The sequence below is a fragment of the Peromyscus californicus genome, unplaced genomic scaffold (genome assembly GCF_007827085.1).
Source record: "Peromyscus californicus insignis strain IS unplaced genomic scaffold, ASM782708v3 Scaffold_5__1_contigs__length_169319896, whole genome shotgun sequence".
NCBI classification, from domain to species: Eukaryota; Metazoa; Chordata; class Mammalia; order Rodentia; family Cricetidae; genus Peromyscus; species Peromyscus californicus.
The window spans coordinates 9,426,945-9,451,902 of NW_026294573.1; the positions used below are offsets into that span (position 1 = coordinate 9,426,945).

General features: G+C 45.0%; 1 protein-coding gene across 2 annotated transcripts in view; it reads right to left on the bottom strand.

The window, feature by feature from the left end:
- Pex14 (peroxisomal biogenesis factor 14) overlaps positions 1 to 24,958 on the bottom strand; it is a 152,624-nt gene that overhangs the window by 126,459 nt on the left and 1,207 nt on the right. For both annotated transcript variants that reach the window (XM_052717454.1, XM_052717453.1), the window contains exon 2: positions 1,013 to 1,060. In XM_052717454.1, coding sequence (XP_052573414.1) covers positions 1,013 to 1,060 — 48 coding nt within the window. The remainder of the gene's footprint in view (positions 1 to 1,012; positions 1,061 to 24,958) is intronic.

Sequence of the window (24,958 nt, forward strand, 5' to 3'; positions counted from 1 at the left end):
AGAACTGTTGTGAGCTTGAGGCCAGCCTAGGTTACTTAGTGAGTTCAAGGATAGACTAGGTTATAGAGCGTGACCCTCCTTGTTTTTTTAAAAAAGAAAAGAGAGAAAAAGAAAAGCCCTTCAGCACTCAGTAGGCCTCTTTCCTATCAGAGTCTAGGACACCATGGGTGATGCAGCACTCAGTAGGCCTCTTTCCTATCAGAGTCTAGGACACCATGGGTGATGCAACACTCAGTAGGCCTCTTTCCTATCAGAGTCTAGGACACCATGGGTGATGCAGCACTCAGTAGGCCTCTTTCCTATCAGAGTCTAGGAGACCATGGGTGATGCAGCACTCAGTAGGCCTCTTTCCTATCAGAGTCTAGGACACCATGGGTGATGCAACACTCAGTAGGCCTCTTTCCTATCAGAGTCTAGGACACCATGGGTGATGCAACACTCAGTAGGCCTCTTTCCTATCAGAGTCTAGGAGACCATGGGTGATGCAACACTCAGTAGGCCTCTTTCCTATCAGAGTCTAGGAGACCATGGGTGATGCAGCACTCAGTAGGCCTCTTTCCTATCAGAGTCTAGGTAGGATAATACAGGTGATGCCTATCACAAACTGAATCACTGAGCGGAGCAGACCAGAGCTCCTCCTCTTACCTGCTCCTTAAAGGGCACCCAGGTGCTTCATTAAGAAGCAGAGTGGCTCTTTCAGTTTCCGAAACTGGAAGCTGACGAGCTACAACTTCAGGCGTCACTCTAGTTCCACCGTCAGCAGCAAGCAAAGTGCTGCATGGCTGCCAGGGCAGATGCTCAGTTCCAGAGAAAGACCCAAGAGGTCTTGCTAATCCCTTCTGCTAAACAGTCGGAGGCCAGAGGTCAGGGGCAAGGCATCTCTAGGGAACACATACTGGGATGCTATTTAGGTGTCACCTGAAGGTGTCACAGCCATAGTTCATCAGGCTTCTTTACATTCACACAGGATTCCAATGACTAGAAAAAGATCCCTTGCCCCTTTCGTACTTACCAATGGCTCTCGAGGCACCACATTTTCACTTCCTGGAGAAGAGCTTGGCTGCAAAGAAAAACAGAAACAAAACTAAGATCACAGTGCCACCCAATGGACATCAGAAAAACAAAGGTGTGCTGCTTCCAAGCGGTGCACCCAAGTCTGTCTTTATTCTTCATGGGCTGCTGTAAGACAAAATTTGCCAGGAAACGCAGGGACTGTTTGTGGGTTCAATGCCATGGCCCCTCACGAACAGGGCTTGCTTTTGCCCAGGAGGACCAAGGATCAGATATAAGCAGAAAGGATGGGGGCCATGACAAAAAAAGACCAGAGAACGGCCTAAAGAGAGACCCACATTTCTTTTCATCACCTTCCCAGCTAGAGTGAACAACAGAGCAGAGAGAAAGTGTAGAACCAAAGGCAGCCACAGGGCGGCATCAGCTGCCCACACTAGGTTTTTCTCTACCTGGAGTCAAGTGCTGTTTCCTTTGGGTTGTTTTGTGTCTGTGTCAGGGTCTCCATGTAGCCAAAGCTGACCTCAAACTCACTGTGTAACTGTAACTTGAACTCCTGACCCTCTTGCCTCAACCTCCCAAGTGCTGGGATCAAAGGGATTTACCACAAACTACCACCAGCAGCTGCTACACTGGTTAAGGACTGCCCATCACAAGGAACCCAACTCCAGGGTTAAGTCTTTCATGGAAATAATCTATTGACTGTCTGAGAGATAAACAGACCAACCTAAGAGCAAGCAAACAGCACTGTGACCAGATGGCCAGGCTCCTGTCTATTTCCACAGCCTTTCTCTTACACCTTCAAGCCGTTATTACAGCACTGGCCAAAATTCAGAGTAGCGATGTGGGGACAAAGCAAGGCACAAATCTCCAGAAGAGACAACAAGCAGCCTGCCTGAGCGAGCTGTGGTCAGTTCAGTGTTACCGATGTTAGAGTCAACTGCCGATTATCTGCAGACAATGTCCAAACAAGTGCAGCTAATGTGTGTGTTCCAGGAGCTGGCCTCCATCCCTCCCGGCTGGTTCAGGCAGTCTGAACCAAGCCTCCTATGAAAAGGGCAGAAGCTGGAGAAGGAAGAGCAGAGCCCTAAAGACCGTCTTACAGCTGTCCGCCACCACACAAAGGCACCCGGCACAGTGCCAAGGCCTCTGCTGGATGAAGGACCCTCTCCCTCTCTCCATCCAGAGTCCTATCCTAAGAGCTCTACCATCCCAAGACCAGAAGGCCAGGCAGCTTGTAACTATAATTGGAAGTCAGTTTTCATACCTGAGTGACCTTTCTCTTCCCCCTGCTATCCTCCCAGGCTCCCAGGCATCAAAGGCTCACTCACACATTTAGATCTCTGGGTCGGATCCCCGACCTCTTTCCTGCCTCCCCTTTCAAGTCCAGCAGAGACTCTCCTGACTCCACCATGGATGCCCTCCTCCAGTACTGCTGGAAGGCCTCTCCAAGAGCTCCTTCTCTCTTATTCCCAAAAGGTACCCATTACCTCGCCCTGCCTATCTTCCCTTCTGGAGAGCCATGGAATCAACTCTCTACTTCTATTTATCTCCCCTGCCATCACTTTGGTCCAAGCTTCCAGAATCACTTGCCGGGACCACTGCAAATGCATTCTAATCAGCTTACCTGGATTCATGATGGCTCTCTTCCAATTCACTTTCCACAACACAAAAAGTAAACCATTTATAAAGGAAAACTCGATCATCTCCCTTACTTACTCATCCACCCCCATAAGCAACATCATCAATAGCTTCTCACTGTTCTTAGAGAACAAAAAACTTCTCGGTGCAGTCTTAGAAGCCTCACATTTATCCTCACCACATCTAGGTCTCGGGTGGTGCTGACCTCCCAAGCTTTGGCCACAGCAGCCACAGGCTTCTGCTTCTTTCAGGGGCTGTGCACGGGCTGTGCCTTCCTCTCCTCCAGACCCTTGAACCTTCTACAGTGACAGCCAAGGCACTTCCCCAGGATGAATTCCTTCTAAGGCTTCCTTGATTAGGTCAGGGCTCCCCGTTACACACTCACATGGCACCAAGAGAAGAGCTGAGGGGCTGGAGGGATGGCTCAGTGGTTAAGAGCACTGGCTGTTCTTACAGAGGGCTATGGTTCAGTTCCCAGCATCCACATGGTGTCTCACAACCACCTGTAACTTCAGTTCCAGGGGATCCAATGTCCTCTTCTGGCCTCTGAGGGCACCATGGACACATGTAGTTCATAGGCATACATACAGGTATATACTAATACACACATAAATAAATAAATAAATGCTTTTTTTTAGACAGGGTTTCTCTGTGTAGCCCTGGCTGTCCTGGAACTAGTTCTGTAGACCAGGCTGGCCTCAAACTCAGAAATTTACCTTCTTTTGCATGGGATTAAAGGTGTGCCCAACCAAGGCTGGCTTAAACAGTTTTTAAATAAGAAACTGAATCTAATCTAATGCCACCCCATAAGTAATAATGTAGCCTATCTGACCAGACAAAGCAAACACCAGTGATATGGTTCAGCAAACAAGGGCATTTGCCACCAAGTCTGAAGACCTGAGTTCAACCCCCAGAACCCACACAATGGAGAGAACCAGCTCCCACAAGCTGTCCTCTAACCTCCATGTGCACGTGAGCTCAGGCATATGCATGTACACACACACACACACACACACACACACACACACACACACACACACACGTACACACACACACACAAACATGAATGTGGTGGCAAAGTTTGTAATCTCAGCACTCAGGAGGCTAAGGTAGGAGTTTATGAATTAGAGGCCAACTTCTAATTCACTGCAGCATGAGATCCCGTCTCAAAACGAAAAAGAGGAAAGGGAAAGGAAAAGGGGGTAGGAGTCAAGAAAAGGGGCAGAGAAGAAAAGGGACAGGTGAGGGGGAAGGGGAGGAGAGGGGAGGGGAGGAGAGGGAAGGGGAAGGGAGGGGAGGAGAGGACAGAGGAGTGGGGGAGAAGAGAGGGGAGGGGAGGAGAAGGGAGGGGAGGGGAGGAGAGGGGAGGGGAGGGGAGGAGAGGGGAGGGGAGGAGAGGGAAGGGGAAGGGAAGGGAGGAGAGGACAGGAGTGGAGGAGAAGAGGGGGGAGGGGAGAGGAGGGGAGGGGAGGGGAGGGGAAGGGAGGAGAGGAGGGGGAGGAGGGGGAAGACAGGAGCAGGAGAGAGGGGAGGAGAGAGGAGGGGGTGGAGGATGGAGAGGGGAGGAGTAGGGGGGCAAAGGGACCAGGGTGAAGTTCACTGGGTAAGCTTTGGCCCCAGGTCAATCCTCAACAAACAGAACAGCTGTTCTGACTCACTGACTCCCAGTGGATGCCACAGTCAAGCGAACTCTCATTTAGCTCTTTCCTCACTTCAGGCTCACACTAGGTGTACAGAATTATTGCTGATGAAGAGACGAAAGCAAAGGAGCTCACGTAACTCAGCGAGCAGCAGTACCATAGAGATCTGCACGTCTAACTAAATGAAATAATCAAATTTTGTTTCAATCATATTTTATTAAGCAGCAGCCTTAATCTAATGCCACCCCATAAGTAATAATGTAGCCTATCTGACCAGACAAAGCAAACACCAGTGATATGGTTCAGCAAACAAGGGCATTTGCCACCAAGTCTGAAGACCTGAGTTCAACCCCCAGAACCCACACAATGGAGAGAACCAGCTCCCACAAGCTGTCCTCTAACCTCCACGTGCACGTGAGCTCAGGCATATGCATGTACACACACACACACATACACAAATGTTTAAAATGAATACAAACATCTTTAGTACTTAAGAAGTCTCTCTTTTCTTTTTTTTTTTTTTTTTTTTTTTTTTTTGAGACAGGGTTTCTCTGTGTAGCCCTGGCTGTCCTGGAACTCACTCTGTAGACCAGGCTGGCCTCAAACTCAGAGATCCACCTGCCTCTGTCTCCTGAGTGCTGGGATTAAAGGTGTGTGCCACCACCACCGCCCCTTACCCCACCACCACCACCTCCCCTACCCCATCCCTGCTTTTATTTTTTTGGAGACAGGGTTGCTGTGGGATGTTCTCTATGCTGTGAATGTATTGCTATGATTGATTGATAAATAAAACGCTGATTGGCCAGTAGCCAGGCAGAAGTATAGGCGGGACTAGCAGAGAGGAAAATTGGGGGAACAGGAAGGTGGAGTGGAGGAGATACTGCCAGCCGCCACGATGAGGAGCAGGATGTAAGGTACCAGTAAGCCACAAGCCATGTGGTAAGGTATAGATTTATAGAAATGTGTTAATTTAAGATAGAAGAACTAGATAACAAGAAGCCTGCCACGGCCATACAGTTTGTAAGCAATATAAGTCTCTGTGTGTTTACTCAGTTGGGTCTGAGCGGCTGCAGGACTGGCGGGTGAGAGAGATTTGTCCTGACAATGGGCCAGGCAGGACTGGAGAACTCTCCAGCTACACAGGGTCTCACTATATAGCCCAGGCAGACCTGAAACGCATGTGATCCTCCTGCCTCTGCCAAGCACTGGGATTATAGGTGTACAATATTACGCCTATCCTAAATTCTTTACTTAAAGAATGAAAACAAAGGAACAACTTGGTATATCCAAGCCCAAAGAAAGCAAGCAACAACCAGGGCTGTAACTTTCCCTGCAACCAAACATGAATGTGACCCTTAGTTTCATGTTGTGGCCCAATAGTTATCTGCTATGGGACAGTATCACTCCCAAGAGACACATGTGAAGATCTTTCTGACTCCAAAGCTCCACTGGCAATTAGAGACAAGCAGCCAGTATAGAACTATTCTACCCCAAACACCCTCTGAACCCTTGGGGAATCCTGACCATTCTCACCTCTTCACACAGCAGGCAGCCTCCCTTCTTAACTCCAACTCCAGGCACCACTTGGAAGATGAGCAAAGAGCTGAGCAGCTCACTGCCTGCCCAAGCTGGACTAACCCAGCCAGTCTGCTGGTCGCCTAGTCCAGCCTTTGCAAAATGTTCAATGCTTTTTAATACCTGCCCCTCGATCTACCTCTTTAAGTGACATCTGGCCTGAAAAAGATCCCTACAAACTAAATTTCAACTTGACTTTGGAACTCTTCAAAAGATCCACAGCTTTAAACAAAAGAAAGAGAAGACTTGGAAGCCAACTGACGTCTACAGCAGAGGTATACGAAGGAGGATCTTCTGAACCCAACTCAGGACCCTTAGAGGTCAGAATGGGGAAGTCAGAATGGGAAGAAAGCAAAAGATTAAGAATGCTTTAAAAGAATACGAAGTCGGGGTCAGTGAGATGGCATAGTAAAGACACTTGCCACCAAGCCTGATGACCCAGGTAAAGGTGCTTACTGACAAGTCTGGAGACCTGAGACTCACAGACCCACATGGTGCGGGGAGAGAATAAACTCCAGCAAGTTGTGTGTATACACACACACACACACACACACACACACACACACATGCTATTTAAAAATAGCTGAGCAGCAGTGGCACACGCCTTTAATGCCAGCAATCAGGAGGCAGAAGCAGACAGATCTCTGAGTTTGAGGCCAGGTGGTCTACAGAGCAAGGTCCAGGATAGCCGGAGCTGCATAGAGAAACCCTGTTGAGGGGGGTGGGGGGTAGATATAGTTGGGTGTACCACGTGCCACACGCTTTAATCCTGGTACTCAAGAGGCAAAGGTAGATCTATTCTATGAATCTGAGGCCAGCCTGATCTACATAGCCAGTTCTAGACTAGCAGAGGCTAAATAATAAGACCCTGTCTCCAAATTAATTCATTAACTAATAAATAAATTAAAAGTTAATGGGAAGCGGGGTGGCAGTGGTGCAAGCCTTTAATCCCAGCACTCGGGAGGCAGAGCCAGGCGGATCTCTGTGAGTTTGAGGCCAGCCTGGTCTACAGAGCAAGATCCAGGACAGCCACCAAAACTACACAGAGAAATCCTGTCTCGAAAAAGCAAACAAATAAACAAAAAGTTAGCAGGATATGGTGATCTATGTGTAATCCCAGTACCTGGAAGGTAGAGGCAGGCAAAGCAGGAGTTCAAAGGCAGCTTCAGCTACATATTGAATTTGAGGTCAGTCTGGGCTACATAAGACCCTGTCTCAATAAGCAAAAATTAGGGGACTGGGGAGATGGCTAGGTCAGTGATATGCTTGCTACTTAAGCCTAAGGCCCTGAGTTCCATCTCCAGAACCCAAGCAAAAAGCCTAGCTGTGGTGGTGGAGGCAGGAGAATTCAATCCTGTCTACTTGGACTCACTGGCCACCCAGCCTAGCCTAACCTAGTGGGAGACGAGATCTCAAAAAAAATCAAGGTGTATGTCCTCCTGAAGAATAACACCCATGGTGGTTCTCTGGCCACTACATGCACACATCTGCATGCAGACATGAGAGCACACACACACACACACACACACACACACACACACACAGAGGTGAAAATATTTTAAGTAAAAAAAAATAAAAAGCGCACAGTGGAAGACAGGGAATGCTGTAGTGTGACAGAGACAAAGGTGTGCCCTCACCCCTACTGTGGAGGAGCTGACCTTCCCCTGCTGGGAAGCTTGCCAAGTGTTCACATCACTGCACAACAAAGGTCAACCTCAAAAGAGTTCATGAACTTGAGCAACGGGAAAACTTCCAAGTCTGTGAATGTAAGTCAGTGTCACTCTGCGTATGTCCTAAGCCAGTCTATGTGAACAGTCCTCTGCTGGAAAGAATAAGAGCCGATCCACAAATGCTCTGAGGCAGCTGGCATCTGGAAAGGGTTTGTGCAAACCTGGGCACTAACCACTGAGTGACTAGGCACTAACAGCCTAGCTGAGCCTCGGTTTCCTCAGCCATGGGAATGATTCCACAACACACACTCAAGAGGAAGAGATCAAAAGTCCTATCAGGCCAGCCCTTGGCTCTCCACTTCCAGCTGAGATGGAGGATCAGGGAGAGATTTAGTCTCCCCAGCAGGCAGAATGCTCCTGAGACAGATACAGAACAGTACGAAGGATCTGTGCCCTTACACCACCCTGGCTTTCTGCCATGGGGCACACTTCAGACAGAGAGGAGGATGCCCAGCATAGCATGGCAGTCTTAGTGTGCTGAGGAGTCAGAGACCAGATTTTTTTTTTTTTTTTTTAAAGATTTATTTATTTATTATGTATACAGCATGTATGACCGCAGGTCAGAAGAGGGCGCCAGATCTCATTATAGATGGTTGTGAGCCACCATGTGGTTGCTGGGAATTGAACTCAGGACCTCTGGAAGAGTAGTCAGTGCTCTTAACCTCTGAGCCACCTCTCCAGCCCCAGAGACCAGATTTTAGGAAGGCTAAGACAGAGGAAAGTGGCAGGGTGAGTTCTAAAGAAAGCTATGCAGAAAGAAAGTTCCAGAAATCCACAAGGAGTTTCCTTTGAGACGTTCTTTAATACTAAAATCTGAGCACACACATGGTGAAATAACAGGAAGGTGGAGAAAAAAAGTGAGCCGTAACCCCAGCCCTCAGGCGGCAGAGCCAGGCGGATCTCTGTGAGTTTGAGGTCAGCCTGGGCTACAGAGCAAGATCCAGGACAAACACTAAAACTACACAGAGAAACCCTGTCTCAAAAAACCAAAACCAGCCGGGCGGTGGTGGCGCACGCCTTTAATCCCAGCACTTGGGAGGCAGAGCCAGGCGGATCTCTATGAGTTCGAGGCCAGCCTGGGCTACCAAGTGAGTTCCAGGAAAGGCGCAAAGCTACACAGAGAAACCCTGTCTCGAAAAAAAAAAAAAAAAAAAAAAAAAAAAAAAAACCCAAAACCAAACAAACAAACAAAAAAAGGTGAGGAAGAAGCAGTGAACTGAAGCGTTCTCAGGTTGCTTGCAGAGCTCTGGACCCCAAGCTGTCAAAATTCAGTGTCCTGCTTACTCAGGCATTCCACAGACACCTCAAAGTCTTCATCTTGGGGAAGGGGGGCTGTCAAGTTATCCCCCAGAGCAGGCTACTCTAACAAAGCTTAAAAGAGGGACTTGAGGGGGTGGGGAGATGTCTCAGTGGTTAGGAGCACATTACAATCACAAAGACCAGAGTTAGAATTCCAGCATACATGTAACAAGCCAGGTACATACACACTTGTAACCCCAGCTCTGAGGGGCAGGGACAGACAGGAGGATCACTGGGCTTGCTGGTTTCCAGAACAGGTTTAAGAGATACCAGGCTTCAAAAGACTAGGACGAGCAATTGAAAAGGACACTTGATACCCTTCTGGCCTTGACTCTAGCACAAGAAAATCCACTTCTGCAAAGAAGAAGAAGAAAAGGAAGAGAAAGACTTGATGGAATCACAACCTCCCCTTCAGAACAAAGCCCAACATTCTTTAACAACCACAAAATCCAGCCCAGTGTGTTGCCACACACTTGTAATACTATCATTCAAGAGACTGAGATAGACAGTTCTGAGCTCAAGGCCAGCCTAAACCTCATAGCAAGACCCTGTTTCAAACAAACAAGCAAAAACCCCACAAAAGAGGACAACTGAGAGAGCTTGGTGGGAAAGGGTACTTGCCAGCAACCCTGACACTCTGAGTTCTATTTCTAGAACCCACATGGTAGAAGGAGAGAACTGACTCCTACAAGTCCTCCAACCTCCACACACACAAACACATACACTAAATAAACTTATAATAATTTGTTTTTTAAAAAATACACAAAAATTGCCACGTGGTGGTGTCACACGCCTTTAAAGGCAGATCTCTGCAAGTTTGAGGCCAGCCTGGTCTACAAAGTCAGTTCCAGGATAGCCAAGGCTACACAGAGAAACCCTGTCTTGAAAAACAAACAAACAAAAACAACTAGATCCTGAGCATAAAATTCACAACAACAGTAGAGGTAAAATTTACAATAGCCAGCATCCCATCAAAATTCTCTGTTGAGTATGGTACTAAAAGGCCAGTAACTCCAGCACCTCCAGGTGAAGGCAGGGGATCAGGAGTTCAAGAGCAGCCTTTACTACACAGGAAGCTCAAAGACTGCCTGAGCTACAAAGATCCTGGAGAGAGCGAGGGAGAAAGGGAGAGAGGGAGGGGGACTGGGAAGGCAACAGAAAGGAAGGAGAAGAGGATAAATGAATATCAATAGTTATATTCAAGTACATAAAGAAAAACATGTACTGGGGACTAGAGAAAAAGCTCAGTGGTTAAGCACACTTGTTGCTCTTGCAGAGGACTATGGTTCAGTTCCCAGCATCCGCATGGTACTCACAACCTTCCTGTATCCTATTAAAGGGAATCTGATGCCCTCTTCTGACCTCCCTCCCCAAATTCCCCAACACTGCAGGAACATGATGCACATATATAAATACAGGAAAAACAATCATATACATGACACAAATCTTTTTAAAATAAGGTATAAAAATAAAATAGCTCTTCTGGATATGAAAAGTGTCATATAAAATAAAAATAAGCCCTTTGTGGGTGGCAGTGAACCTAAAGAGCTTTGGTATCAGGCTATGCTGTGGCTCCCACAGTGGCCTCAATGCCTGACAGAACAAGGGCGATCATGCTATGGTGACACCAGCTTCTGACACTGCCCACACATGCTGTCCCCTCCTAGGAGATCATGAAAGTAGATGAGTTCACCTCTGGTCTGCTCCAACATGAGCCACAAACTACCCCAAGCAATTCTCCACTGTAAGTTCAAATCCCAGCTGTGGAGATACTTTCTTTATGCTGACCATTTAGAAATTTGTCTACACCCAGCTGCCCACCACAAACTGCTTCACCACCAAATGGCCCCAATACCTTTTTCTAGAGGCAGGCCCAGGCCCTGCCAAACTCCACAAGAGAATTGAAAAGAGAGATAAAAAAGAATAAAATGAAAATGAGGGAGCTGGAGAGATGCTCAGCGGGTAAGAGTGCTTGCTGCTTAAGCCTGAGGACCCAAATTCACATCCCCAGATCTCCTGTAAAAGTGCTGGACATGGCATCTACTTGTAATCCAAGCATTGTGGAGGATGGAAAGAGGAGACTCCCTGAGGCTTGTTGGCCAGCAGACTGGCTGGGAATAAGGTGAAGAGTGACAACCCTCCTCCTCTGGCCACACATGCACACATCACACAAATGTGTCTATCCACACAATATACCACATGCACACATCCACACAAATGTGTCTATCCACACAATATACCACATGCACACATCCACACAAATGTGACTATCCACACAATATACCACATGCACACATCCACACAAATGTGTCTATCCACACAATATACCACATGCACACATCACACAAATGTGTCTATCCACACAATATACCACATGCACACATCACACAAATGTGACTATCCACATAATATAACACATGCACACATCCACACAAATGTGTCTATCCACACAATATACCACATGCACACATCCACACAAATGTGTCTATCCACACAAATAAAGATTTTAAAAATAATAACAGCAGGGCCAGTCATGGTGGTGTATGCCTTTAATCCCAGCAAAGGAAGCGAGGGAGGGAGGGAGGGAGGGAGGGAGGGAGGACAGAGAGTAAGGACAAGAAAAAGTAAGTATACTTAAAACAGGGGAAAAGCTAACCAAAATGAAGGACTAAGAAAATATGAAGAAAAATGAGCCTCAGTGGTCAGCCAGATCTGTGGTCTATCAAACATCATCACACATTTTATTATAGAACCTGCTGTGGATATCGCTCTGTATAAATAAAATGCTGACTGGCCAGTAGCCAGGCAGGAAGTATAGGCGGGACAAGCAGAGAAGAGAATGCTGGGAAGTGGAAAGCTGAGGCAGAGAGTCCCTGCCAGCCACAGCCATGAGAAGATGTTAAGATACCGGCAAGCCACGAGCCACATGGCAACTTATAGATGAATAGAAATGAGTTGATTTAAGTATAAGAACAGTTAGCAAGAAGCCTGCCACGGCCATACGTTTATAAGCAATATAAGTCTCTGTGTGTTTACTTGGTTGGGTTTGAGCAGCTGCATGCCTGGCGGGTGAGAAAGATTTGTCCTGACTGTGGGCCAAGCAGGACTGGGGAAAACTATAGCTACAATTGTGAACCAGAAAAAAAGAGTGAGGCAGAAAAACTGTGAAGAAACAATGGCTGAAAATTGTCAAAGTATAAACAAAACCATAGGCACAAAGAGCCAAGAAGCCTGACAAGTGCCAAGCAGAGCACACACACACACTTGGGGAAATCAGAGCACACACACACACTAGGGGAAATCAGAGCACACACACACACTAGGGGAAATCAGAGCACACACACACACTTGGGGAAATCAGAGCACACACACACACTAGGGGAAATCAGAGCACACACACACACTAGGGGAAATCAGAGCACGCACACACACTAGGGGAAATCAGAGCACACACACACACTAGGGGAAATCAGAGCACACACGCACACTAGGGGAAATCAGAGCACACACACACACTTGGGGAAATCAGAGCACGCACACACACTAGGGGAAATCAGAGCACGCACACACACTAGGGGAAATCAGAGCACACACACACACTTGGGGAAATCAGAGCACACACACATACTAGGGGAAATCAGAGCACACACACACACTAGGGGAAATCAGAGCACACACACACACTAGGGGAAATCAGAGCACACACACACACACACACTTGGGGAAATCAGAGCACACACACACACACACTAGGGAAAATCAGAGCACACACACACTAGGGGAAATCAGAGCACACACACACACACACTTGGGGAAATCAGAGCACACACACATACTAGGGGAAATCAGAACACACACACACACTAGGGGAAATCAGAGCACACACACACACACTTGGGGAAATCAGAGCACACACAACATGAAGAGAAAATCTGACAAGAAATCCGAGAAAGAGAACACTGCCCAAGACGACTCAGAATCAGCTGTGACTGGAGGGAGACTTCAAAAAACGTACAAGCTGGGCTGGACAGATGGCTCAGTAGTTAAGAGCACTGACTGCTCTCCCAGAGGACCTAAGTTCAGTTCCCAGCACCCACATGGCAGCTTAAAACTGTAACGCCAATTCCAGGGGACCTAACACCCACGGCAAAACACTAATGCACATAAAATAAAATAAAATAAAATTTAAAAAAAAAACCGTACAAGCTACAACATAACAGAATCTATTTGTCAAATCCTGCCAGCAGGGCTGTCAACTCCGAACTCTATCCAGTGAAGCTGTCCTTCCAAAATGGAAACAAACGGAAGTGAAAGAGCTGGGGAGGGCAGGATGAATCTGTCAATATAAGTGTCAAGACATTAGTACTGGGCCTGGTGGCTCAGGTATATTAGTAATCAAAGGTATTCAAAGCTGAGGCAGAAAAATCACAAGTTCAAGGCCTACCTAGGGAAAAATGAGAAAGACTGTGTCTCATAATAAAAAGTAAAGAATTAATAATAATTTTAAAAGAGCTGGAAAAAATAGCTCAGGGGTACAGTGCTTGTCTAGGTTCAGTCTCCAGTACAAAAAAAGAAAGGAGAGAGAGAATGAATGAATGAATGAATGAATGAATGAGTAAGACTGTTTTTCAAACAGGCTGGGCATAGTGATGCATACCCTTGATCCCACAACTCCTGGGCAGAGGCAGCAGATCTGAGTTTGAGGAGATCTGATCTACATAGAGAGTTCCAGGACAGCCAGGGCTACACAGAGAGACCCTGACAAAACAAAACAAAACAAAGACAAACCTTTGCTGTGGGATGTTCTGTATGGCAAATGTGTTGCTGATTAGTCAATAAATAAAACACTGATTGGCCATTGGCTAGGCAGGAAGTATAGGTGGGACAAGGAGGAGAATAAAGCTGGGAAGTGGAAGGCTGAGTCAGAGAGACACTGCCAGTCGCCATGATGAGAAACAGCATGTGAAGATGCCGGTAAGCCACGAGCCACGTGGCAAGGTATAGATTAATGGAAATGGATTAATTTAAGCTGTAAGAACAGTTAGCAAGAAGCCTGCCACGGCCATACAGTTTGTAAGCAATATAAGTCTCTGTGTTTGCTTGGTCGGGTCTGAGCGGCTGTGGGACTGGCAGGTGAGAGATTTGCCCTGACTGTGGGCCAGGCAGGAAAACTCTAGCTACAAACCTTCTTGCTCTTTCATCTCGCAAATTGTAGATAAAAAGCTGAGAAACTAGATACTAAGGAGAAGAAACCTGAAGCCAAGCGGCTGGTGTCTTAATCCAGCAGGTTAAAAATGCCAAGCTTAGGCCACAGTGGCCAAGAAGGGAAACCCAACTTTCCTCACATGCAAGCCCCACCCCCACATAAATAAATAAATATAAAAACAAATAATTAAATTAAAAATAACCCTCTAGAGTTGGGCGGCAGTAGCACATGCCTTTAATCCCAGCACTCGGGAGGCAGAGCCAGGCGGATCTCTGTGAGTTCGAGGCCTGCCTGGGCTATACAGAGTGAGATCCAGGACAGGCACCAAAACTACACGGAGAAGCCTTGTCTCAAAAAACCAAAATAAAATTAAAATAAATTTAAAAATAAATAAATAAATAAATAAATAAATAAATAAATAAATAAATAAAAATAAAAAATAAAAATAACCAAAAAAAATGGGCAGTGGTAGTGCAACCTTTAATCCCAACACTTGGGAGGCAGAGGCAGGTGGATCTCTGTGAGTTCAAGGCCAGCCTGGTCTACAGAGTGAGTTCCAGGACAGCCAGGGCTGTCACATAGAGAGACCCTGTCTCAAAAAAAAAAAAAAAAACCCAAGATAAATAAATATGAACATATCAAACCCAGTAACATATAAAAGGGGGTAATACTATATAAATCATTACCAAGAAAATATATCAAATAAATGAAATAACAAAATAAAACTAATTAACAGAACAAAGGAAGAAAAGAAAACAAAAAGATCAGCTATCAGTAGATACCAAAAAGAGCAAAGGACATCTTTGTTGTAGGATATTATTTTAAAGTGTGTTACATTTGTTTATGCTGTGGACCATTTGTTTAATGATGCAAAGATGTGTTGCATTCTTTTATGTTGCATTTGTTTAGCTCTGTGAAGCTGTGTTACTGTGCCTGTGTAAAACACCTGATAATTTAATAGAGAACTGAACGGCCAATAGCGAGGCAGGAGAAAGGACAGGCGGGGCTGGCAGGCAGGGAGAATAAATAGAAGGGAAAGGGGGAGAAAAGAGGGACCGGGAAGGAAGAGAGGATCGAGGAATGAGAAAAGGAAGAGGACATCGGGGGCCAGCCACCCAGCTACACAGTCAAACAGCCAGCCAGAGTAAGAGTAAAGAAAGGTATATAGAGTAGAGAAAGACAAAAGTCCAGAGGCAAATGATAGACGAGATAATTTAAGAAAAGCTGTCTAGAAATAAGCCAAGATAAGGTCAGGCATTCATAAGTAATAATAAGACTCCATGTGTGTTAATTTGGGAGCTGAGTGGCGGGCCCCCAAAAGAGAAAAGAATGAAAAAGAGTAAAAAGCAACCAACAACACATCATTCAAAAGTTACATACATTTTTAAAGATTTTTATTTATTTATAATTTTTTATATTTATTTTTTATTTTATATGTATAAGTGTTTCACCTACATGTATGTATGTGCATCACAAGGGTGCCTGGTCCCCAAGGAGATCAGAAGAGATGTCAGATCCCCTGGAACTGGAGTAATAGATGGTTATGAGCTGCCATGTGTACTGGGAACCAAAGCCAGGTCCTCTGAAAGAGCACCCAGTGTTTTTAACTTCTGAGTCATCTCCCCAGCCCCACAATTAGATTTTGAAATTTTCTTTAAATTTTTATGTGTATGAGTGTTTTGTCAACATTTGTGTATACCGTTTGTAGTGCCTGCAGAGGCCCAGAAAGTGTTGGATCTCCTGAAACCGGAGTTTTAAACAGTTGTAAACTGTCATGTGTGTGCCGGGAACCAAACCCGGGTACTCTAAAAGAGCAGCAAGTGCCCTCAAGCACTGAGCTATCACTCCAACCACAAAATACATAATTATTTTTAAATTTTTATCTATTTATCGTGAGGGTGTGTGTGTGCTTCTGTGAGTTTATGTGCCCCATATGCATGGAAGATCGAGGAGCAGAAGAGGGCATCAGATCAATAGGAGTTACAAACAGTTGTGAGTCACCATGTGGGTTCTGTAGGTTCTGAGACCCAAACCCAGGTCCTCTGGAAGAGCAACAAGTGCTCCAGCCCCACAAACAATATTTTGAGAATGAAATACAAAGACAAGAAGTAGTGATCTGCCTGTGGTCCTAGCCATCAAGCTACTAAGGCATGACGCCTTGAGGCCAGGAGTTTGAGGTCAGCCCCAGCAAGGAAGCAAGACCATGTCTCTTAGAAACAAGCCATCCTGGTGTGGTGGCACAGAAACACCTATAATCCCAGCACTCAGCAGGCAGAGACAGGAGGATTGCTAAAAGTTTAAGGCCATCCTGGTCTACATATCGAGACTCTATCTCAAAACAGTAACTCAACCAGCCAGCCATAACGGTGAACACCTTTAATCCTAGCATTCTCTGGGAGGCAGAGGCAGGTGGACCTTTGTGAGTGTGAGGCCAGCCTGATCTACATAGTAAGTTCCAGGAGAGCCAGGACTATGTAGAGAGACCCTGTCTAAATATAAAAATAATAATAATAATAATAATAATAATAATAATAATAATAACAACAACTGCCGGGCGGTGGTGGCGCACGCCTTTAATCCCAGCACTCGGGAGGCAGAGGCAGGTGGATCTTTGTGAGTTCGAGGCCAGCCTGGTCTACAGAGCGAGATCCAGGAAAGGCGCAAAGCTACACAGAGAAACCCTGTCTCGAAAAACCGAAAAAAAAAAAAAAACAACAACAAAAACTCAGCAAGCTAAAAAAAAAAAAATCAAATATGAGTTTCCTCACCTTGATAAAGGGAACCTCTACAAAAACCCTACAGCTAACATCACACCTGAGTGTGGAAGACTACATGCAATCCCTCCAGATCAGCAACAGGAAAGAATGTTCATGCTCACTATCGCTTTGAGCATCATTCTTAAAGTTCTAGATAATACAATAAAACAAAAAATAAAAGGAGTTGGACAGAGTGGTGAGGAAGAGCAGCTGGGAGGGAGGAGGAAGAGGAGGGAGGAGGAAGAGAAGGAGGGGAAGAAGGAAGTTTAAAAACTGGAAGAACAAAAGCAAAGCTGCCTTTATTTGCAGATGATACTATCATCTATCGAAACCATGAGGAATCTACAAAATGCTACCAAAATGAAAACCAGGTCTAACAAGATTGCAGACACATGCCCAATACACAAACCCATAATTTCATTTTATACACTAGCATTAAACAATTAGAAAGAAATGAGAGCTGGATGTGGTGGCACATGCCTGCAATCCTAGCACTTGGGAAGTAAAAGCATGACAGGAATGAGTCTAAGGCCAGCATGTGTGTTGATTGGGCTTTTCTTTGGGTCACCAATCAGTTCCCAAGTAAAAACACAGAGATTTGTTATTAATTATGAATGCTCAGTCTTAGCTTTGGCCTGTCCTATTAGCTCTTTGAACTTAATTGAACCTGTTTCTCTTCATCTACATTTTCTCTCAGGGCTTTTTACCTTTCTTGCGTTCTATATGTCCTACTTTCCTGCTTCCTCCATGTCTGGCTGGCTGGTTAGCCAGCCCCTGGTTCTCCCTGCTGTCTCTTTTTCTTTCTTCCCCAAGCCTAAATTCCTCCTCCTTCCTCTCCTTGCCTGAAGTCCCGCCTATGCCTCCTCCCTCACTATTGGCAGGTCATCTTTTTATTAAACCAATCAGGTGCCTTAGGCAGGCAAGGTACAACAGCAACACATCTTTACATAATTAAACAAACGCAACACATCTTTGCATAGTTAAACAAATATTCCACAACAAGCATGGGCTACGTAGGGAGGCTTGTGTCAAAAACCAAAAATAAAACTTATAAATACTGTGACATACACACTTAAAACTATAAGACACTACTGAGAAAAACAAAAAGATCTGAGTAGGTGTAGACATGCTTAAATGGGAAGGTCGTAATGAAAATGACTGTTCTCTCCCCAACTGACCTGTGGGCTACACTCAATCCCTGTAACTCCAGCAAGCTTTTATGTAGGATTTTTTAAAAGGATACTTTATTTCTGGGGTGTGAGGACGGGAGTGGTAGGTGGAGAGGGGTGAGACTCTGTAGCCCAGGTTGGCCTTCAATTCATACAATCCTCCTGCCTCAGCCTCCTATATTCTGAGATTTTAGGCATGAGCTATTGTACCTGACTTAGAGCTATAAAATTTACCACAAGAGGCTGAAGAGATGGCTCAGTCATTAAAGCACTCGTTGTGCAAGCATGAAGACCCAAACTCCGCCCCCAGACACCCGGTAAAAAGCCAGGTGAGGCAGTGCATCTCTCTATGAGACCAGCACAAGGACAAGTGGCCCGGGATTCTTGGAGTTCACCAGCCAGCTAGTCTAGTCAGATCAGTGAGCTTTAGGTTCAATAGCCCTGTTCCCAAAAAATAAAAGGAGAGCCAGACATGTGGCATTTGCCTTTAATCCCAGCACTCGGGAGGTGCAGGCAAGGTGTGAGTTCAAGGACAGCCTGGTCTATAGTCTATAGAGGTAGTTCCAGGATAGCAAGAGCTACATAGAAAGGCCCTGTCTCAAAACAAACAAGCAAACAGAAACAAAACAACAAAAGTGGAGAGCAACAGAGGAAAACATCTGATATCAACCTCTGGTCTCCACACACACAAGCAGGCACACACATGAACACACATATAGACACACAAGTTACTAGGAGATCCAAGGCTGGACTAAAAATTGGCAGCAAAGCCTATACTATCCTCATATTAAAAACTTAATAAAAATCAATATAAAGGCACAAAGGAGCAAACTTGGAACATTTGTTTGTTGCACCACCATACCCAGCAATACATTTTTTAAGACTAGCTGAGGACTTGGCTGAGGAAGACAGTTTGGGGGCAAGAGCACCTGCTACACAGCATGAGGATGGATCTCCAACGCCAATGTAAAAGTCAAACATGGAACTGTAACTTGGACCTAGAACTGGGTGTGTGCAGAGACAGGAGACTCACTGGGACTTACTAGCCAGCCAGCCTAGCTCAAAACAAAACAAGAAACACCAGCAAGCTCCAGGTTCAGTGAGAGACCTTGGCTCAAGGGTGAATGACAGGGCAACAAAGCAGAACGCTGATGCCTTTCTCTGGCCTCCACATGCGCATATAGGCATGTACATGTATATTCAGAACTATAAGTGTGCACATGTGCGTGCATGCATCCAGCACACACAAAGAAGAGATGAAGAGCTCCAGCAGGGGCTGGAGAGATGCTGCACAAGTTGGGAGAGCTTTTTCCTCCTCCTGAGGACTGGAGTAGCTGGCAGCAGCTCACTACCACCTGGAACTCTAATTCCAGGGGTCCAACACCCTTTCCTGGCCTCTAGAGGTGCACACACACAAACAGCATACTCACACACAGATACACCCACACATACACATTAATTCAATCCAAGAACCCAGAGGGTAGAAGGAGAGAACCAACACCCACAAGTTGTCCTCTGATCTCTGCATGTGCCATGGCACATGTGTACAAATACACACCACATACAAATAAATAAATCAATGCATTTTTTAAAGTAATGAATTTTACAGGTAAAGAAGATGGCAAATTTCACAAACATTATGACCAAGAAAAGCCTAAAAAAAAATAGGTTATAAACTCATTCGTGTGAAATTACAGGAAAGACTAAAATTACCTATAGAGACAGAAGCCAGAGCAGAGAGGTTCACAGGAAATAACAGAACACTGAGGGACAGAGAACTGTTTTGCTCTTGGCCCTGGTGGTAGTTACACAGGTACACCACAGTCCTCAAACTCATTAAATAACCACCACACACTTAGTGGACTCTGCGGTAAAGTTCAGAGGACGAAGGACTTCGTCAAACACTGAGCTATTGAATCTAAAGCAACACTAGCAAAATTACAAAGAAAGCCACTCACTTAGAAAATGACCTTACAGCCAGGCAGTGGTGGTGCACACCTTTAATCCCAGCACTCAGGAGGCAGAGCAAGGCAGGTCTCTGAGTTCAAGACCAGCCTGATCTACAGAGTGAGTTCCAGGACAGCCTGGGCTGTTACACAGAGAAACCCTGTCTCAAAAAACCAAAAAAAAAAAAAAGAAGGAAGGAAGGAAGGAAGGAGAAAATTACCTTACATAGAGATAGGACAGTCACTACCTTAAAAAAGCAACCAAACTTATCCCCAACAATAAAAAGACTGTGCCAGTGACTCCAGATACAAGTCACTGAGAACACAGTGCTGCTTGGATGGTAGACTCACAAGAAATATTTAACTTCATCTAAACATGTGAGAACAAATCTGAAAACTCAAGATAGGAACCATCTATGAACAATCGCCTCAGGAGCCTGTGAGATGCCTCCAGGCCTGACAAGCCAGTTAGGTCCCTGAGTCCTGCCGTATGACTCCTACAGTGTGAGGGCTAGAGCCCAGAGCCAGCATGTTCTGGGTGAATGCTATACCACTTACCTAACAGTCTTTCTAGGTAGCTCAGACTTAAAGTTTTTAAATGTGTGGTGTTGTTACATTTATTTATTTATGCAGGGGTGCATGGGGGGGGTAGGAGTCAGACAACAGTTTGCAGGAATTGGTTCTCTCCTTCCATCACATGGGTTCCAGGAACTGAACCCAGATCTTCAGTCTTGGTAGCAAGCATCAGACTGGTGTAGAACTCAATATCCTCCTGCCTCAGAATATGAAGCAAAAAATGGAATTCCAACAACTCTCTGAATTATAAAATTATACTTTGCCATCATGAAAAAAACAGTAGAATCTGCTAGCATAAACAGGGGCACTTGTCACAGGCATTTGTGGCATCTTTTCAATTATCAAGAGAAATTACTTCAAAACAAAGAAAAAAACTTCAATAGAGTAGTGGTCAACATACAAAAATCATACAGCATATGCTGTAATGAAAGACCTCCACCCATCTAAGAGTGCAAGTCCAGAATGTATTAAACGGGATAACAGTGTACAACATTTCTATCGGGTAAACTAAGTAAGCATTTTACATAAATGAACCCACTTAATCTTCAGAGCAACCCTATGAGATAGTATTAGTCTTTTCCTACTTTATAGAGTCAGATAGAGGATAAAGTTAAGTAACCTAGTCAGATCTCACAGCTAGTATCTGCTGGCTAGAATACCAGGCCACAGAGGTGAGCTTTAGCACTTACCCTGCCTCAAAGGCAAAGAGGGTTCTTCACTAGAAACCCAGAGATGATACCATGAGTCTAACTCACGAACTTTCTAAGAGACACAAAATATTGGTCCAGCCCCTGGGTCTGTAAACTATACAGCCAGGCTTGGGGAATTATCCAACAGCCTTTTCAGTACCACTCTGCTCAAATGAAGAACTGTCAGGCAAACACAGTGAGCACTGGCTCTCTTAAAATGTACACTTAGAGTGGGCTAGAGACATGATTCAGTGGTTAAGAAGGCGTAAGAGTTCAGTGGTCCTTCAGCATTTTCCACTTAAATGTTTTTTTAAACTGTATACAAACTCCTTTGTTACAAATATTTATGCTCCTAAAACAAAGAAAAAAAAGAAATATTAAATATTAGTCTTTTTTATCAAAAAAACATTTAAGTGGAAAATGCTGAAGGACCACTGAACTCAATGTTGTATTTACATATCTATATCTGTATAAAATAATGATGATAAAATGTTTGTTTAAAAAAGTGAAGTGTGCCAGGCAGTGGTGGCACACGCCTTTAATCCCAGTACTCGGGAGCAGAGGCAGAGGCAGGAGGATCTTTGTGAGTTAGAGGCCAGCCTGGTCTACAGAGTGAGATCCAGGAAAAGGCACAAAGCTACACAGAGAAACCCTGTCTCAAAAAAAATAAATAAATAAAATAAAAAGGTGAAGTGCAAATGTGAATTTAACAAGAAGTTGTAGATTTCCAACACCGTACACAAACTCCTTTGTTACAAATAGATATTTATGCTCAAAAAAAAAAATAAAAAATAAAAAATAAAAAATAAAGGCATAAGAGTTCAGTTCCCGACATGCCTTTAATCCCAGCACTCAGGAGGCAGAGCCAGCTCTGTGAGTTCAAGGCCAGCCTGGTCTACAGAACGAGATCCAGGACAGGCACCAAAACTACACAGAGAAACCCTGCCTCAAAAAACAAAAAACAAGCCGGGCGGTGGTGGCGCACGCCTTTAATCCCAGCACTCGGGAGGCAGAGCCAGGCGGATCTCTGTGAGTTCGAGGCCAGCCTGGACTACCAAGTGAGTTCCAGGAAAGGCGCAAAGCTACACAGAGAAACCCTGTCTCGAAAAACCAAAAAAAAAAAAAAAACAAAAAACAAAAAACAAAAAACAAAAAACAAAAAACAAACAAACAAGAAAAAAAAACAGAGTTCAGTTTCCAGCACCCATGTCTAGCAGCTCACAACTGTAACTCTAGCTCCAGAGGATACAGCTTCTTCTGGACCCTGAAGCCACCTACACTCCTGTGTGCATACCCACACACAGACACATTAAAAAAAAAAAAATAGTAAATCTGCCTTAAAAAAAGAAAAGAAAGAGAACAAATGGTCTTAGAGCTGTCTATACATCCTAGAAGATAACAGCACTTGTCACATGAGACTGATAACTTGACATTGATTCCAGAACTCACATAAAGGTGAAGGAGAGAACCAACTCCACAGAGTTGTCCTATGACCTCCACACAAACACTGTGGCATACTTTTGCCCGAACTCACACATACATCATACACACACACTCACTCACACAATAATATTTGAGGGGAAAATGTGTTAAATACATTGAAGGGTACTGAAGAGATGGTTCAACAAGTAAGGTGTTTGCTGCGGAAGCATGAGAACCTGAGTTCAACCCCAGGAACCCACATAAAATTTGAACAAAGACACACGCCTATAATCCCAGCACCAGAGATGCAAAGACAGGAGGCTTGCTGGGGCTCACAGGCCGGCCAGTCTAGCCAAATCCTTATAGTCAAGGTTCAGTGAGAGGCCCTGCCTCAAAAAATAAGGTAGAAAAGTCAGTAAATAAGGTAGAGAATATGAGGCTAAAGGAGATGACTTGGCAGTTAAGAGCATTAGCTGCTCTTCCAGAGGACGCAGGCTTGATTCCCAGCCTCCACCTGGAGCCTCACAACAGACTGTAATTCCAGTTCCGGGGGGCTGAGAAGCACACTTCTAGCACCTGCAGCAGGCGCCAAGAACATACAGACATACACAGACAAAACACCCATACATATAAAATAAATAAAGAACAACTGAAGAGCATACCTAATTGACCTCTGGCCTGTTACTGAGATAGCTTGACCTCTGGCCTACACACACACACACACACACACACACACACAAAAATGTACACACTCAAAATATAACAGCTGGGCATAGTGACAAATGTTTTTAATCTCAGCACTCAGGTTGCAGAGCCAGATGGAGCTTGAAACCAGCCTGGTCTACATAGTGAGTTCCAGGCCAACTAAGGGCTACACAGTAAGACTGTGTCTCAAAAAAAAAACCAGTTAGTTAACTAGTTAATTAAAAGATTTTCTAATTAAAATTGAGGCTAGGAATGTAGCTCAGTTGGTAGAATGCCAGCTTAGCATACCAAGGTCCTATTTCAATCTCTATCACCAATGACTTGGTAGCATATGCATGAAGTCTCACTTGTAAGGTAGAAGCAGGAGGATCAGAAGTTCAAGGTCACCCTTGGCTATGTAAAGCTCAAGGCTTTTTGGTTTACATGAATTGCTGTCTCAAAAATAGATAAACAAGTAATGCTTAAGTGTACTTAAGCCTAGAAGAGTGGTGTAAGCCTACAATCTCTGCTCTCAGGAAGCTGAGGAAGGAAGGTTGTGCCTGGACTACACACATACACACATACACACATATATATGGCTTTTCAAGACAGGGTTTCTCTGTGCATCAGCCCAGGCTGGCCTCTGCCTCCTGAGTGCTGGGATATGGATACATACATATTTCAAGTGTGTATTTGCAGCTTATAGTTAGTGACAGAACATGACAAAGAGTTCAACTTTCTCCTCAGGCTGCCAGCACATTCTGATGCAATCCTATCTCTATCAGCTTCAGAAAGGAGGGCAAAGGGGAGGCAGAGCCGAAACCAAACAAGTGCTAGCCAAACCCTTTGAGACCTTAGACCCCTCAAGGCCAGCCTGGTCTACACAGTGAGTTCCAGGACAGCCAGGGCTGTTCTGTTACACAGAGAAACCCTGTCTGAGAGAGAGAGAGAGAGAGAGAGAGAGAGAGAGAGAGAGAGAGAGAGAGAACAAACGAACTCAGCCCCCTTCCACAAGTACAAAGAGGGTGACCCCTGGAAACAAAGGAACCCTTAAGCACACCAAGGGTTCCAAGTGGGAAGATTTTTAGTACCCTTCATAAAACTGGAAGTGTCCTGGAGGAATCAGAAACTGTGGACACATTTCAATTCCATTCCTAAACAGTTCAGAAAAATTCAGGCACTGAGGCACTGGTGCAGTTTAGCAAACTAGGGAGAGTAAGACAAGAAAAGGGAGAATCCCTCTTTCAGACACTCCGGGAGTCCAGAACCCTGGGCAGTGAGAAGCCCAGGATCGTTCCTAATTGTTTCTGCTGTCTTACAGCACACACATCATCCTGAGTTACTCATTCACTAACAGAGGCTGATCTAAGTGTCCAACTCCTTTAAGTGTGATTCCTCTAATTAACTTATCATGAGGAGAAAGACAGTAAGAAATATTAAGTGGTAGTCCTCTGCCTAGGAAGGAAGTGAAATATTGACAAGTGGCTGAAAACTCTTACAGGTGCTTCAAGGAGGTGAGAGATGAATGATGATGAGATTCCCAGGCTAATTTTTTTTTTCTTCTTGGGTCTATCCTAATTAAATTTAAACATAGATGGCCAACTAGTGTAGTCACAC